Here is a 12,608-nt window from a genome sequence, read left to right on the forward strand (position 1 = left end):
ATTAATAGTTGTGGGGGTTTTTCCCCTAGGGAATATTTTGTTTTGCACATGTTTCTTAAGTGAGGCTTAAAGAAATTAATCTTATTATGCAGAATGAGTCACCTTTAAAGAAGAATCTCCACGAGAAAATTAAATTTCAAGTGCTTGTGAAAAAGCGCTGCATAAACGAAACGCAGACTGGCCTACACTGAAAAGGGTGCAGCAATATACAGCCCCTAATACAGCATTAGATAAATACTGGTGCTTATCACATTATGTGCAATATTAAACTACAGTAAATGCAAAATGTTCTACCAGCACTCCTTTGTTATGCCTTTTACCAAAGGCACCGAACAGCGGTGTTAAAGCAAATTGACACGGCTCAGGCAAACTTCACCTAGGCATATTAAAAAAGATGTGCCATACATCTGGCTTCAACCAGCCTTGCTGTTAAAGATAAAAAAGCAAAACAAAACCATTACCGGTCATTCCGCAGGTTGTCCTCAAAGACCTTTAGCAACGTCTCGCAAAAACTCTCCATAGCGCTGGAATCATCCTGGATTTTCTTCATGTAGTCAAAAAGGCTCTGGGCAGAGTATCTGAGCTACAAGGGAAGGAACCTCAGATGAAGGCACAGGGAATAAGCCCCGCTGCAACACACAAGAACGCCGACCACACAGCATTAGGCTCATCCCTCACTACCCGAGGTGCACACCTGCACTGCGAACGCACTCTTCCAACTGCAACCGAGTGTATAAATTCAATATCGACACTTGACAGGAAGACAGCTATTTTACTTTCATTAATCCTTTTTCAAGGAAGGGTTTTTTTTCCTTTTTAAGTTCTGCCATTGTAGGAAAGAAGACCACATTAAAGGTTCATTATTTTCTTTCTCTGAAAATAAAACATCCCCAAACCGCTATGATTATCCTGCTTTACTTCAAATAATAGTACTGTTATGGCTCTGAAAGTTAAGGAGTACACAAGAAGTTCAAGAGGTAATATTTATTAAACAAGCTGATGTAATTGAAAAATGCAGGCAAGCGCTCGGGCACACGATGCAGGCCACACAACCCAGCGGTAAGCTTGGGTTAAAAATTAAAAACAACTCCGAAATAATGACTCTTGGTTTAACTTTATTATGTTAATCAGCTAGTTTAGAAAGATGGCAGAAGGAGGTTTTAGTGCTTATGCTCAGGGCTCAGCTGGAAGCAGTCCATGGGGTCCCGCCAGCCGTGCAGTATCACAGGCTACAGCCTTCACGCAGCAGCTCCCTGCTGTCGCCGTCCCGGCTCTGCAGGAGCCGCAGCGCCCGCGGGCACAAGCCAGGCCGGCTTCTCCTCTGCCGCCCCTGCCCGGGCTTCGGCCTGGAAGCCCGGACCCGCAGCGCGGGAGGGGAGAAGGCAGGGCCTCTGGGGATCCCCCTTTCCTGCGGGATCCGTGCCCCCAGGCAGCTAACGGTACACCCCTGAGCAGCAGGACCGGGACTGCAACAGGCTGCATGAACATCATCACCAATGCTAAGAACTTCCATTTCTGGGAGATGTAGGAATTTCAGCTTCCAGGTTCATCGCCATATATTGACTTCCCTTGAGGATGAGATGAAAGATCTGGGGGTTTTTGTTACAGAAACTACCTTGCAGGAAAATATGTCAAGGATGAACACAATCAGATTTCTGCCTTCTCCTGACTCTGATGCGAAGGGTTACCAGTCCTGCTGGGGCTTGGTCAAGTTGCTTAGGGAAGGGGGGAGAGTTCAGGGGTGTCCCCCTACAGGAAACTGGCTTATGATGAGGGGGCTGTGGGCAGGGCAGGTGGGGCAGATCAGTTTTGAAGCACAAACTTCTTTCCGTTTTGGTTGCAAGTGTTAAATAATTTTCTGTGGAGTCAAGAAATAAGTACGCTCATTCAGTCAGTGGAGGTTTCCTTTCTGAAGCTTATACATAGTATTTTGATTTAAAGGTGCAATCAGTTCCCTCAGAAGACTGACTCTTTTATCCAGAAAAGAAAAAACAATAAAAATTAGATCAGTATGAGAAGTGTCACAAATGTCTTCCTGAAAGCAAAAAGAGAGGAATCTCTATTTAGACATTTTATCTAATTTGAATTTTATATCAGTAATGTTTATGGGTACATCAGCACAGAAGAACAAGAAACATTTTACCCTTGAATCAAAACTCGGAACTAGTTTTCAAAAGCTTTAGCCTACTCGTAAACAACACGGCACAGCCTCCGTGCGACCTGGAAAGGAGCAGCCTGCTATTTTAACAATCGTTCTGTAGTGAAACATACTGAGCAACACAAGAGCAGATGTATTTCTTTGAAAGGGTCAAACATTTTAAAGAAATTATTCAGTTATTCTGCATTTCGAAATGATAGTCAAATCTCAGTGAAAATTGTTTAAACAAAAGCCGGTTATACTAAACTGAAATACTGAACTGAGTGTGGTTCGTTCGTATGCCGAAAGCAACGTTTGTGTGTCACCCTGTATGCTGGGTAAAGCTGCATCCTTACACCGAAAGGTTGAGGATATACAATTCTAAAGAAGAGAGATTTCCTGAAAATTTAAAGCCTGCTTAATTATTGTACACTACCCTTTAAAATCATCTGTGCATTAAGACCATTACGAGTAAAGAAGAAATATTTTGTCTTAATACCTTACACTAGCAGAGATCAATTATACGAAGAAGGAAGGTTGCATCTGAATCAAGTCTCAGGAAAAGATTTGAAAACATGTATGGTTAATGATGTCATTTTCTCTCCTATTTCTTTTGTCTTTTGAACTACCTTGCACATCTCGTGCTGTTTTTTGAAGAAAGCTTAATTACTCAATGCTTTTCCTCCAGATTCGAATGACTGAAAAGACAAGAATGGGCACGAGAGAAAAGGGCAAGCATAGCTACACACCGGATGTTCCAAAGCTGTGCAAAACCAAGACAGAGCAGCAGGATAATTGGAGAAACTGCATAATGAAGAGAGCATTTCTTCATTAGCAAGTAATTAAACAAGACAAAAGTACAGGTGTGGATAAAGCACCACATAACTGCTCGGGAGATTTAAAAATGGGACATTTTCCAAATGGTCAGTGTAGACCAGACACACTTTACTGGAAGAAACCCCAACATAAGAAGATAACATTACATGAATAGGTTGAATCCAGCTTTCCTCCTCAAGTGAACACTCCTTTTTTCCCAGATAACCTATGAGGACAGTATCTGAGCTATAACCTTAACTGCTCACGGGTATTTGCAGAGAAGAGCACTTCGAAATGTCTTCCTCATCTATGCAGAACACAGAATTCCCACTATATCAAATGTGTGACATTTACCTTTCCCTGGGGTTGCACGAGGACTGGGAAAGGAAATTAGGAGGTTAATGGGTTGGAACTGGGACAACTTTGGATAAGAATTTAAGAGGAGTCCTGAGAATGACCTTGTTCTTATTAAACGTAGTAAAAACAGCGTTTGCCAAGTCTTGGCTCTCCCATAATTTAAGCCAATAGTAGATACTTCAGTGACAGGCAATACACAATAAGGTGAACAGTGTTCTAGGGAACCGTTCATCTGATGATAAAATTAAAGGCCTAAAGATTTTACCTCCTGAACCAGGGGAAAAGTATGAGGAAGCTACAGCAAGGGGAGAAGGCAATTAACAGCTCTGGTCAGGTGCCTGGTGTATAAATAAGGCATCTATACAAACCTTCATGACATTGCTTCCTAGTCAGCTTGTTCCACAACTGAAGTACAATACTTCTGAAGCATCTTGAGGCAACAAGTGGGACTGATATGGCCAAAGAAAAATCAGCTTAGGCATCCAGTTGTGTGACCGAGCATTCAAACTCTCAGCTACGCATCAGCTACAGAGATGCCAAATCCACTTACGGGCTCTGATTCTTACTTTGCAGTACTCTCTTGGGCAGAACAGACAAAAAAGCCAGTGGGGCATGATGAGAAAGGAAGAACCTGTACTGAAGATGTTCAGCAAATTGACATACCCTAATGGTCGTCAGTCTCCCATCTAACAACGGTCTTCTTGGACACCCAAGTACCGTAACAGAATTCAGTCTTCTGCAGCTCACACACCACAAATGGGAGTGAAAAACTACTGGAAAGGCCTGGACAAAATCAGCGTTTTTATATACAGATAATTGCTAAAGGCTCCAGTTTTCATAGGAGCGTTTCAACAGAGAAAGACCTACTCACAAAGTCAGAACATTCTTGTAACTCGCGCAGAAGAAACTATGTTATGCTCAATAAATAACACTGGGTTTGGATCATTTCTCATCCCGACAAATTTACAGCACTGAAGTGGCAGTAGCCCATTTTCCCAGTAACTTCAGAAAAAATGGCATATTGTTTAAATTTTAGCACCAGTGAAACCATGTCTTGTTTTACTTGCAGCACTCCTTTTAATACATCAAAGTTTGGAGACTAGTACTTCTAAGACTCAAGTCAGTGGTATTTTACAAGAAGTAGGAATATAATAATTCACACTACTTTTTTCTTTAAAAAAGAAGTGACCAAAATTATTCTCAAATGTATTTTGCTCTAGAATTGTCAACCAATAAAACTGGATTTGGGGCCCGTTCCTTCAACCCCAATATGCATTAATTTGCATAGAATTCATCGCAGTAACCAGATGTTTTAGAACATCATCTACGAATGTTCCAACATTTTAATTTATAAGAACTAACACAGCTGTTCAAAGCCCAGCGTTTTCTCCAAACGGTACATACAGTCATAAACATAACTGGCAAACACAGAGCCCATTTTGAGGAAAGTAAAACATAAACTGTATAATGTATTTGGCACATACATAATATTAACATCCGTCTGCCACAGACGGGCTTTAATTTTTGTCAGGCGCTTTAGCATACATTTGCATTCATCGGATAGTTTGGAACTGGCAACTCCAGTTGTTACAGGTCTTTGGCATCTCATGCTGGAATCCTGGTACTGGCCTGGGGAAAAACTTAAAATTTGCAAAATAGGCTGCCTTTTTTTTTGGTTGTTTTTTTTTTTTTTTTTTTAAGATTTTACTTAAAATTTCTACAACATTTTAAAACATAATTTGCAGTCTTTATGGGGGGAGGGGAATTGCAGGACATTCTGTGCTTTAACAAAATTTTAAATGTAGTGTAATTCAACAATAATGAAACTATATTGAAATTATATGCTGGCCCCTGAAACTCCAGGGTTTGTGAGCTGGAGAAAGGACACCATTGTATAGTTCTGCTGTCCATATACTGAGAGGATTTTTTTATGCAGCCATAAGAAATGTGCATCATTGTGGACCAGATATATAATTAGAAGATTCTTTAACACAGAGAAAGTGCCCTTTGAACCAAGGCGATGTTGCAGAATGCCAAATCCCAAAGGGAATGACATCTTCTGTTTTTCCAGATCACTTCAAAGACTCGAGCTACAATTCTTTCAGCAACCACACTGCCACCAAAATGTTTCTGAGATACCCCACACAGCTCATTTCAGAAAATCTCTTTAAAAAGCAAAACAAAGAACTACTCTTGCTAAATATACTGCAGAGCAATTTTAACTATGGAAAAATAGCCACTGACCACTGAATTACAACAGAGCCTTTCTCCTACTAATTCCCTGAGATGATTTAAAGACAAACCAACATTTGAACTCAGATTATCTTGCAGTATACGAGAATCTTCTAACTTTCTAACTTCTGCATCCACGTGTGTATGTGCACATGTATTTTTTAATTAAGAGAAGGAAAAAAAGAGAGAGATCACAAGAACACAAAAGGGTTACTGCAAGAACACATACTTTAATCCTTTTCTTTTATCCAAGATTTAAAAAGATCTGCTTCTTTCATATGTATTTAATAGGAACTGTTCTTAAAATTTTCTATTAATGTTTTAAATCAGTCCCTGGATATTCAGCAAAGAACACTACAGGATTTGATAGAATAGTTTGAAACACAAGTTATTATAATACACATCAATTCCAATTTATATATCACCTTTTAAATATTAAATGTAATTAACCACACACTGTGTAATCCCAAGTGTAAATACTCTATACTTTAAGCCTCCCTTGCACTTCTATCTGGCTCAAAAGAGAATTAGGTCATCTTCTTTCTAAAGCCAAAGCCGTTGAGAGTATTTTAACCGGAACAAGCCTTTAGCGTTAAAGAGAAATGCAGGGTCACAGAAAGTTAACATTTCAAAATCATGTTTTGAAGACAGTACAGAAGGTTTCCTTAAATATACTGGCAGATGGTAACAAGGGAAGGGAGCTAGAAGTAACTGAACTGTTTACACTTTTCAAAACCAAGCACAACCAGAGCTTTTTTAAAAAACAAACAAACAAAAAAAGGTATTAAAATGTTGAGTAAGAATTTTCCTCTGCCCTCGGTTAGCAGTCAGAATGTCTGTTTCTCCACAACTTTCCTCTCTCTTTATACTTATACGAATAACTTTGGTTTTGGTGGAGCCTCCTATAATTAACTGTGCTTGACTAAAAGCTGAATCTCCTGTGCATGTCTGCTATAAAAAAAAAAAAAATCCGTTCAGGGTTACATTGTCTATCCAATAATTATTGTCACAAGCCAATAAGCATATGTTTTTAAAGTTTTAAAATAGCCATTGCTATATAATTAGTTGTTATTTTAGAAACATTAAAATTCTTAAAATTGGTTTAAATACATGAGACTGCACAGACACCAAATTCTCAGCTACATGAAACCCAGAGGCATATGGGCATCTCTCGCTCGCCAGCACAGAACCCATGGCACCAGGCAGAAACCATCATTTGGGCATATTTTAAACGGCTCATAGTAAGATTGAAAAGTGGAAGCTGCGGGAGACAAGCTCGAAATGATTACCTCCTTTCTTCTGTGAACCCAGCCGGAGCTGTTCTCTCTCCACAAAAACTACATTGCCTGACACCTACCACTTTTCTACCAGCTTTCTTAATTAGAGACAGCAATCTTAATTAGAAACACTCTTAAACACTGTTGGAGTGCTGACTCATGACCTCCTGCTGCTGTTACAGGGCTACTGCAATTTAAAGATTTAACTGGCAGTCCAGAATATTCTGCTACTGGTCTTTCTCTGCAGTGTCATTTTGAATCTCATACTGAACCATGTCCTTACCCCAACAGCTGTTTTCATATATGTTATATCTTTGGCTATATCAAATCAAATAACAAAAAGTTTGAAGCCAAATAGCTGAAATTAAGAATTCAGAAACTAGCAAGACAAGCTGTAATAGAAGGACAGAAGGAGACACTAAAATTATAATACAGTGTTGAAGATTTTGGCAGCATAACAGACTACCAAAACCAGTGATAAAGATACTGTTCATGCCCAGAAGAATGAAATAGAGATTGCAAAGCTCAGAGGACTCAGACATCTGAATTGTATTTCTTTGTAAGGTAACTTTTGGTATCTCTCTGGTTCTTTTTTAGAAAGCATACCAAATCAACAAAAAAATACTGTAACACATATTGACAAATACTAATTAACACCTTGTATCATTTTTGGGGGGAAAAAAAAAAAAAGAACACAGGGATTCAGCTCATTTAAAAAGAGCAATCACCTTGCATTTAGCCACAACATTTAGCAGGATGAATGGCTCTTCCTCTGTTAACAGCTTTGAAAGGTGAGCAAATAAACATACGAGGCTGACTGAGCCAACAGGCTGGAACACTCAGCTTCCATCAGGCCAGGAAATGAGAAAAAAAAAAAGGTCCTTACTCCTTGTTTCCTGCATGCTCAGTAACTTCAGGACATACTTTTAAATACAAAAAAATATAAAGCCCATCAGATTTATCAGTATGACTTGATTTCTTTTAAAAATTTTACATCTGACATTCTCATAGAAATAATTATCTGCAATATCCACTGTAACAGACTAAATGCTTAGTCACCAATTTTATCAAGTAAATGCATTCTCCTACCAAACAGGAACGCCACTGCTTTCTTACCGTTGTCTCCGTTAATCCTCCAACGGACACCGAGAGACCCAAAAGCACATAGTATTGGTATGTTGGCAAACCCAAAAGCTGGGTGATTCGAGGGAAAGCTTCTGATGCGGCATTCCAGTTTAGAGTCTCCTTCTCTGACCTGGGGAAAGGGGAAGGAAACACAAGAAAATAAGGGGTGTCCTTCTGGCATTCCATTCCCAGTTCTCTCCCACCAACAACCGATAGAAAGACAGACTTATCCCAGGAAAGGCTGGCACACAGACACCCCACCACAGATCACTCAGCAGTCTAGCAGAGTGAGCACTTGTTGGGTTACAGGAGGCTGAGATTCTGCTGAACAGAACGGGGACACAAAGGCGGACCTTCCTCATCCCAGTCAGGTATTATAATCACCATTCAGAAATGGGTTCTTCTCACTCTTACTTTAACTAAGGATCCCATCTTGGAAAACTACTGCAACTACAGCTTGGTTAAAATAATACAATTCATTAAAAATTATCATTATGATCAATCAGTGTTTTCCAGTCAGGGAAAAAACAAATCAGGAGAGGGGACTGCCAGTAAATTCCAGCTCTCACATTATGAAGAGAAAATGAGATTATAAACCAGCCATTTCATAAACAGCTGGATTACCAAAACACAGCTCCCAGCAGATCTGTTTTACCAATGGTCTCCCAGCTATCTGCTACTGACACGAACTCTATCATCCACCATGAAACTGGCTGAGGGGTTTGAAATTAATTCGGGCTGATCCAGAGAAAGACTTGTGCAGCACGACCACGTAAGACCTATCTCCTTCAGAAACTATGGTTTTTGACACACACTCATTTAACACTTACTTCTTGCAGTAAGAAGTTCTATTTTATATGTTTATGCATATTCATTGTACACTTCAATGAAATTCCAACAAACAGCACCAAATATTCCTCAATACACATAGTAGGCATTTGGGCACAGAAATTACATTGGGTTGCTTGTGTTAGGTGTAACTGTGTGCATTCATCTTTTTATTTTCACTGGTTTAGGACACCTTCTTCAATATATTACCTTGGAAATATCCTCTCTAGCTCTTCTCGATGAGGTATGTGTGGAACTGGGGGACGGTCAAAATGTAAAAGAGCAAGGAACACGGATCCTGCATGAGCTCGAAATTTATCTATTTTTTCAGCCGACTGTTGAGCCAGCCAGCACATAATCTGTCTGCAGCTACAAAGAAGAAAACAATTATTCACATAATTTAATCAGTAGAATGTATTTAAATTAAAATTGTTTCAACAATATCAAAAATATCCTGCTATGAAAGTATTCTGATTTAACTCTTTGTAATGAACGTACAAGGGATTTAAGACATCAAATACGGTGACAGAATCTTTAAAGCTCTGTCGTTGATAGGTCAATCAAAAATGTCATGTTGTTAATATTACATAGTATTTGGTATTCACATACCACCTTTCATCCTAAAAGATACAAAGGTGCTTTATGATTTGGAGGAACTGCTACATTTCAGATGAAAATAGAGCAGGAACCTTGAGAAAAGCACATTTTCAAGTAGAAAATTGAGAAAATTGCACATGTAGCTGAGGACAAGGTCTGTCCTAAATCTCACATATCCCAAATTAATCAGTTCTTCGCCTCTGGCCAGTTTTTAACCATATCCTATTTTGCCTACGTTCATAACTAAACTCTCAGCTGCAATAATATGTTCCACAAGGGCCTTTACACCATCAGAAAGGATAACAAATGATAGTAAAAGCAGCTACAATTCCTTCAGCTACAGCAAGACCCAGAATATTTACAAAACATGATCCAACTGGCAGGAATGCTTTTCTAAGTTCATGTGAATAACCTATGTTGGCGACAGACCCATAGGAGGAAGCCTCTGGACAGCGAGCACTGGTTGAGTAGTATATTCCTACAGAGTCCAGTATTTTACTTCAAAGTTTGGGTTTTTTAAATTAAGAAAGAAATTATATATATATTCAGGTAACCGTTGGGCATGCTCTGGCTATAAACCAACACCATTACTAGGAAAGCTGTGCTGCAGGTGAACCTATAAAGACCAGTAAGCTTTGGGTTTTCTTTTACTATTAGGAGTAATGTATCATGAAATTGAAAATCAGAAGCTCAGTGTAAATTATGTTTTTCTGTATTTCCTCACTAATAATTCTACAAAGAAGACAGAAATGAATACAAACACATCTGAACATTTTATCACATTCCAAATTAGTGATGTGATGCTCTGGGTAAGCCAGCAAATTTGCTTTCTATTTAAGTGAACAATACTGGCAAGATCCACAGACATTGCAAGTATAGACCAAATCCCACAGATGCACTGTATTTCGAAGGTGGGACTGCCACCCAGTTTCTCTCAACAAGCTTAGTCTCTTGGAAAAACACATAAAATATTCTCAGCATCTGTACGGGTGTAAGCTTGGTGCACTTCTGTCAAAAGTTCTGTCACACTCAATAAGGGAGTAAGTATAGAGTATGTAAGCACCGCTTTCTTGTATGGACTGGAATGCAGTTATAAGAGAGAAGACACAGAAAGAGTACAAGCAGCATACATGTTGGCATTAATTAACTTGGCCTCATTCTGAACCAGCAGAAGCGTCACTTCCATTAAACTTGTCATAGCAGCTTCACGTACCCTGTGGAAACAGAACACGGGAGTAGTTACATCACTATCTATTTAAAGAAATACATCGGCAGTTAAGTTAAACAGACACTGGCAAAAATTCAAAACAATAACAGTGCTGACCCCTGAGAGCAGCTATCGCGTTTTGGGGAGGAAGAGGGCTGTGTACCGCTGCACCCCCAAGCCCCGTTCTGCAAAGCGAGACCCACATTTGCACAGAGGGTGCAACGGTCACCCTCGTTTCCAGGCAAGCCCCCTGCCTCACCATCTCATTTTTTTATTCCAGCCAGATGTTGTGAGGTTGATTCTTTATTTTAAGAAGGTTAGGATTAATAACTATTTAGTTATATTCGTGTAGTTATATAACTAGTAATATTCAGTGTGCAAGTAGATGTATTTAAACCTAAGTCCTTCATCTGCTTCAAATCATCTTCTAAAAAGGCCAGCCCACATTTTGACAAGATATTTAAGCATTAAGTGTCCTATTCTTGTAAATTTTCTGGCTTAATACTTCCAATATTAAACAAAGTGATTCAGAATGGCTTAAGTGGCTCAGCAATAATTAGTTTTATTTAAAAAAGATTATATAAACTAACACTAGTTTATTCTTGAAATGCATATTATCTATATGCTGAAGATTTTCTACCTTCAAAATGTCTAAATATAGTATCAATACAAAAGAAGGATGAAGAGTGTAATTTCAACCAAAAACCAAAATCAATACACTTGTTTTAAACCACATGCCTTGTCAATACATGAGCTGTTAAAAGTAGTTTCTTAAGATATGAGCAGCACTATGGCAGATCCTCAATTAGTTACATGATCCGGCAGAAGACCAGGACCAGCACATTCATCACGTTAGTCACTCATGGTAATGTCATCCTTTCTTAGTACTAATAATTAAAAAGAAAAAATATTGAAATATTTTAAAAGGTACGCCTGCCTACTGTGAAAAGAAACGCTCCTGTTTCTAATTCCAAAACAAGCTGAAAATAATTGCCTTTGCAATCTAAAACTGGGTGGGACATTTGTTATAATGGTCAAAAAGGTAAATTACATCATTTTTCCCTAAGTAGCTTAATACAAGTTTGCCAATCTTTCATCAAAGGATGTTTTCCTACTTTTTCATATAGTATCTGACTATTAGATATTCATGTTGAACACCTGTAGACAGATTGGACAAGTCCCAGCAAACAATCTGTCAAAAGAAATGTAGAGTTTGCATATGGAAAGTAAAGTTTGTTAAACTTTCCCACGATTCCATTAAAGAAGGACAAAAATTACACGCCAAAGACAAGGTCTCTCCAGAGAAATGTCAATTCTCCCCATATCTTTCATCTTAGTCAATGGTTTAGAAGACTCAGAATGAGAAAACAAGCGTATTTGAGAGGCCACAAAAGTATTTAGCAGCCAATAGCTTGCTATGAGAAAGAATTCCCCTTCCCCCTTTAATTTACATATTTCTTGACTTTGGCTGGCATTGCCAAAGCAGCTTTAAAAGAATCTGGTCCTCAAAGCACTTTGATTCTAATGGCAGTTGGGAATTTAATTTCCTCAGGATTTCTTTGAGAATTTCCACTTTGTAGAGTTTTGGGGGGTGTTTTGTTTTGTTTTGTTTTTAGACATAGAAAGAAACACACTAGGTATGGGGAACTGAAGTGAGAGCTGCTAGATGTGGAAGTTAATCTGAATAACTAATTATATTTAATCAGGTTCTTATCTACTTCAGTATCTTGCCTAATTTGGAAAGCAAAAAGTTTAGTATCGCTTCCCTTTGACTCCCCACCCTCTATGGCTGCTCTTACGTTTTCTTTCAGCTACACCTGTGTCACTCTTGCGTTACTGTATTCTGTGAACAAGAGACCTATTCACCTCCCTCTTGCTTCTTTTTGGGCCGAGGAAGGAGGAGAAGGAGAGCCAAGCTCCTTCTTCCCTTGCGCAAGCTGGAACGACCTGCTCTTGATCCTTACTAGTTTGCATCCTTCTTTCCTCCTCTTCTAAGTTTGAGATGTCAAACACACCTACTTTCCTCTGATTT

General features: G+C 38.9%; 1 protein-coding gene across 4 annotated transcripts in view; it reads right to left on the reverse strand.

The window, feature by feature from the left end:
* TBCD (tubulin folding cofactor D) overlaps window positions 1-12,608 on the reverse strand; it is a 131,372-nt gene that overhangs the window by 15,352 nt on the left and 103,412 nt on the right. For all 4 annotated transcript variants that reach the window (XM_075111043.1, XM_075111040.1, XM_075111042.1 and 1 more), the window contains 4 exons: window positions 10,500-10,583; window positions 8,983-9,141; window positions 7,936-8,074; window positions 462-583 (listed from right to left, as the gene is read on the reverse strand). In XM_075111043.1, coding sequence (XP_074967144.1) covers window positions 462-583; window positions 7,936-8,074; window positions 8,983-9,141; window positions 10,500-10,583 — 504 coding nt within the window. The remainder of the gene's footprint in view (window positions 1-461; window positions 584-7,935; window positions 8,075-8,982; window positions 9,142-10,499; window positions 10,584-12,608) is intronic.

This window comes from Phalacrocorax aristotelis, chromosome 16 (assembly GCF_949628215.1).
Source record: "Phalacrocorax aristotelis chromosome 16, bGulAri2.1, whole genome shotgun sequence".
NCBI lineage: Eukaryota > Metazoa > Chordata > Aves > Suliformes > Phalacrocoracidae > Phalacrocorax > Phalacrocorax aristotelis.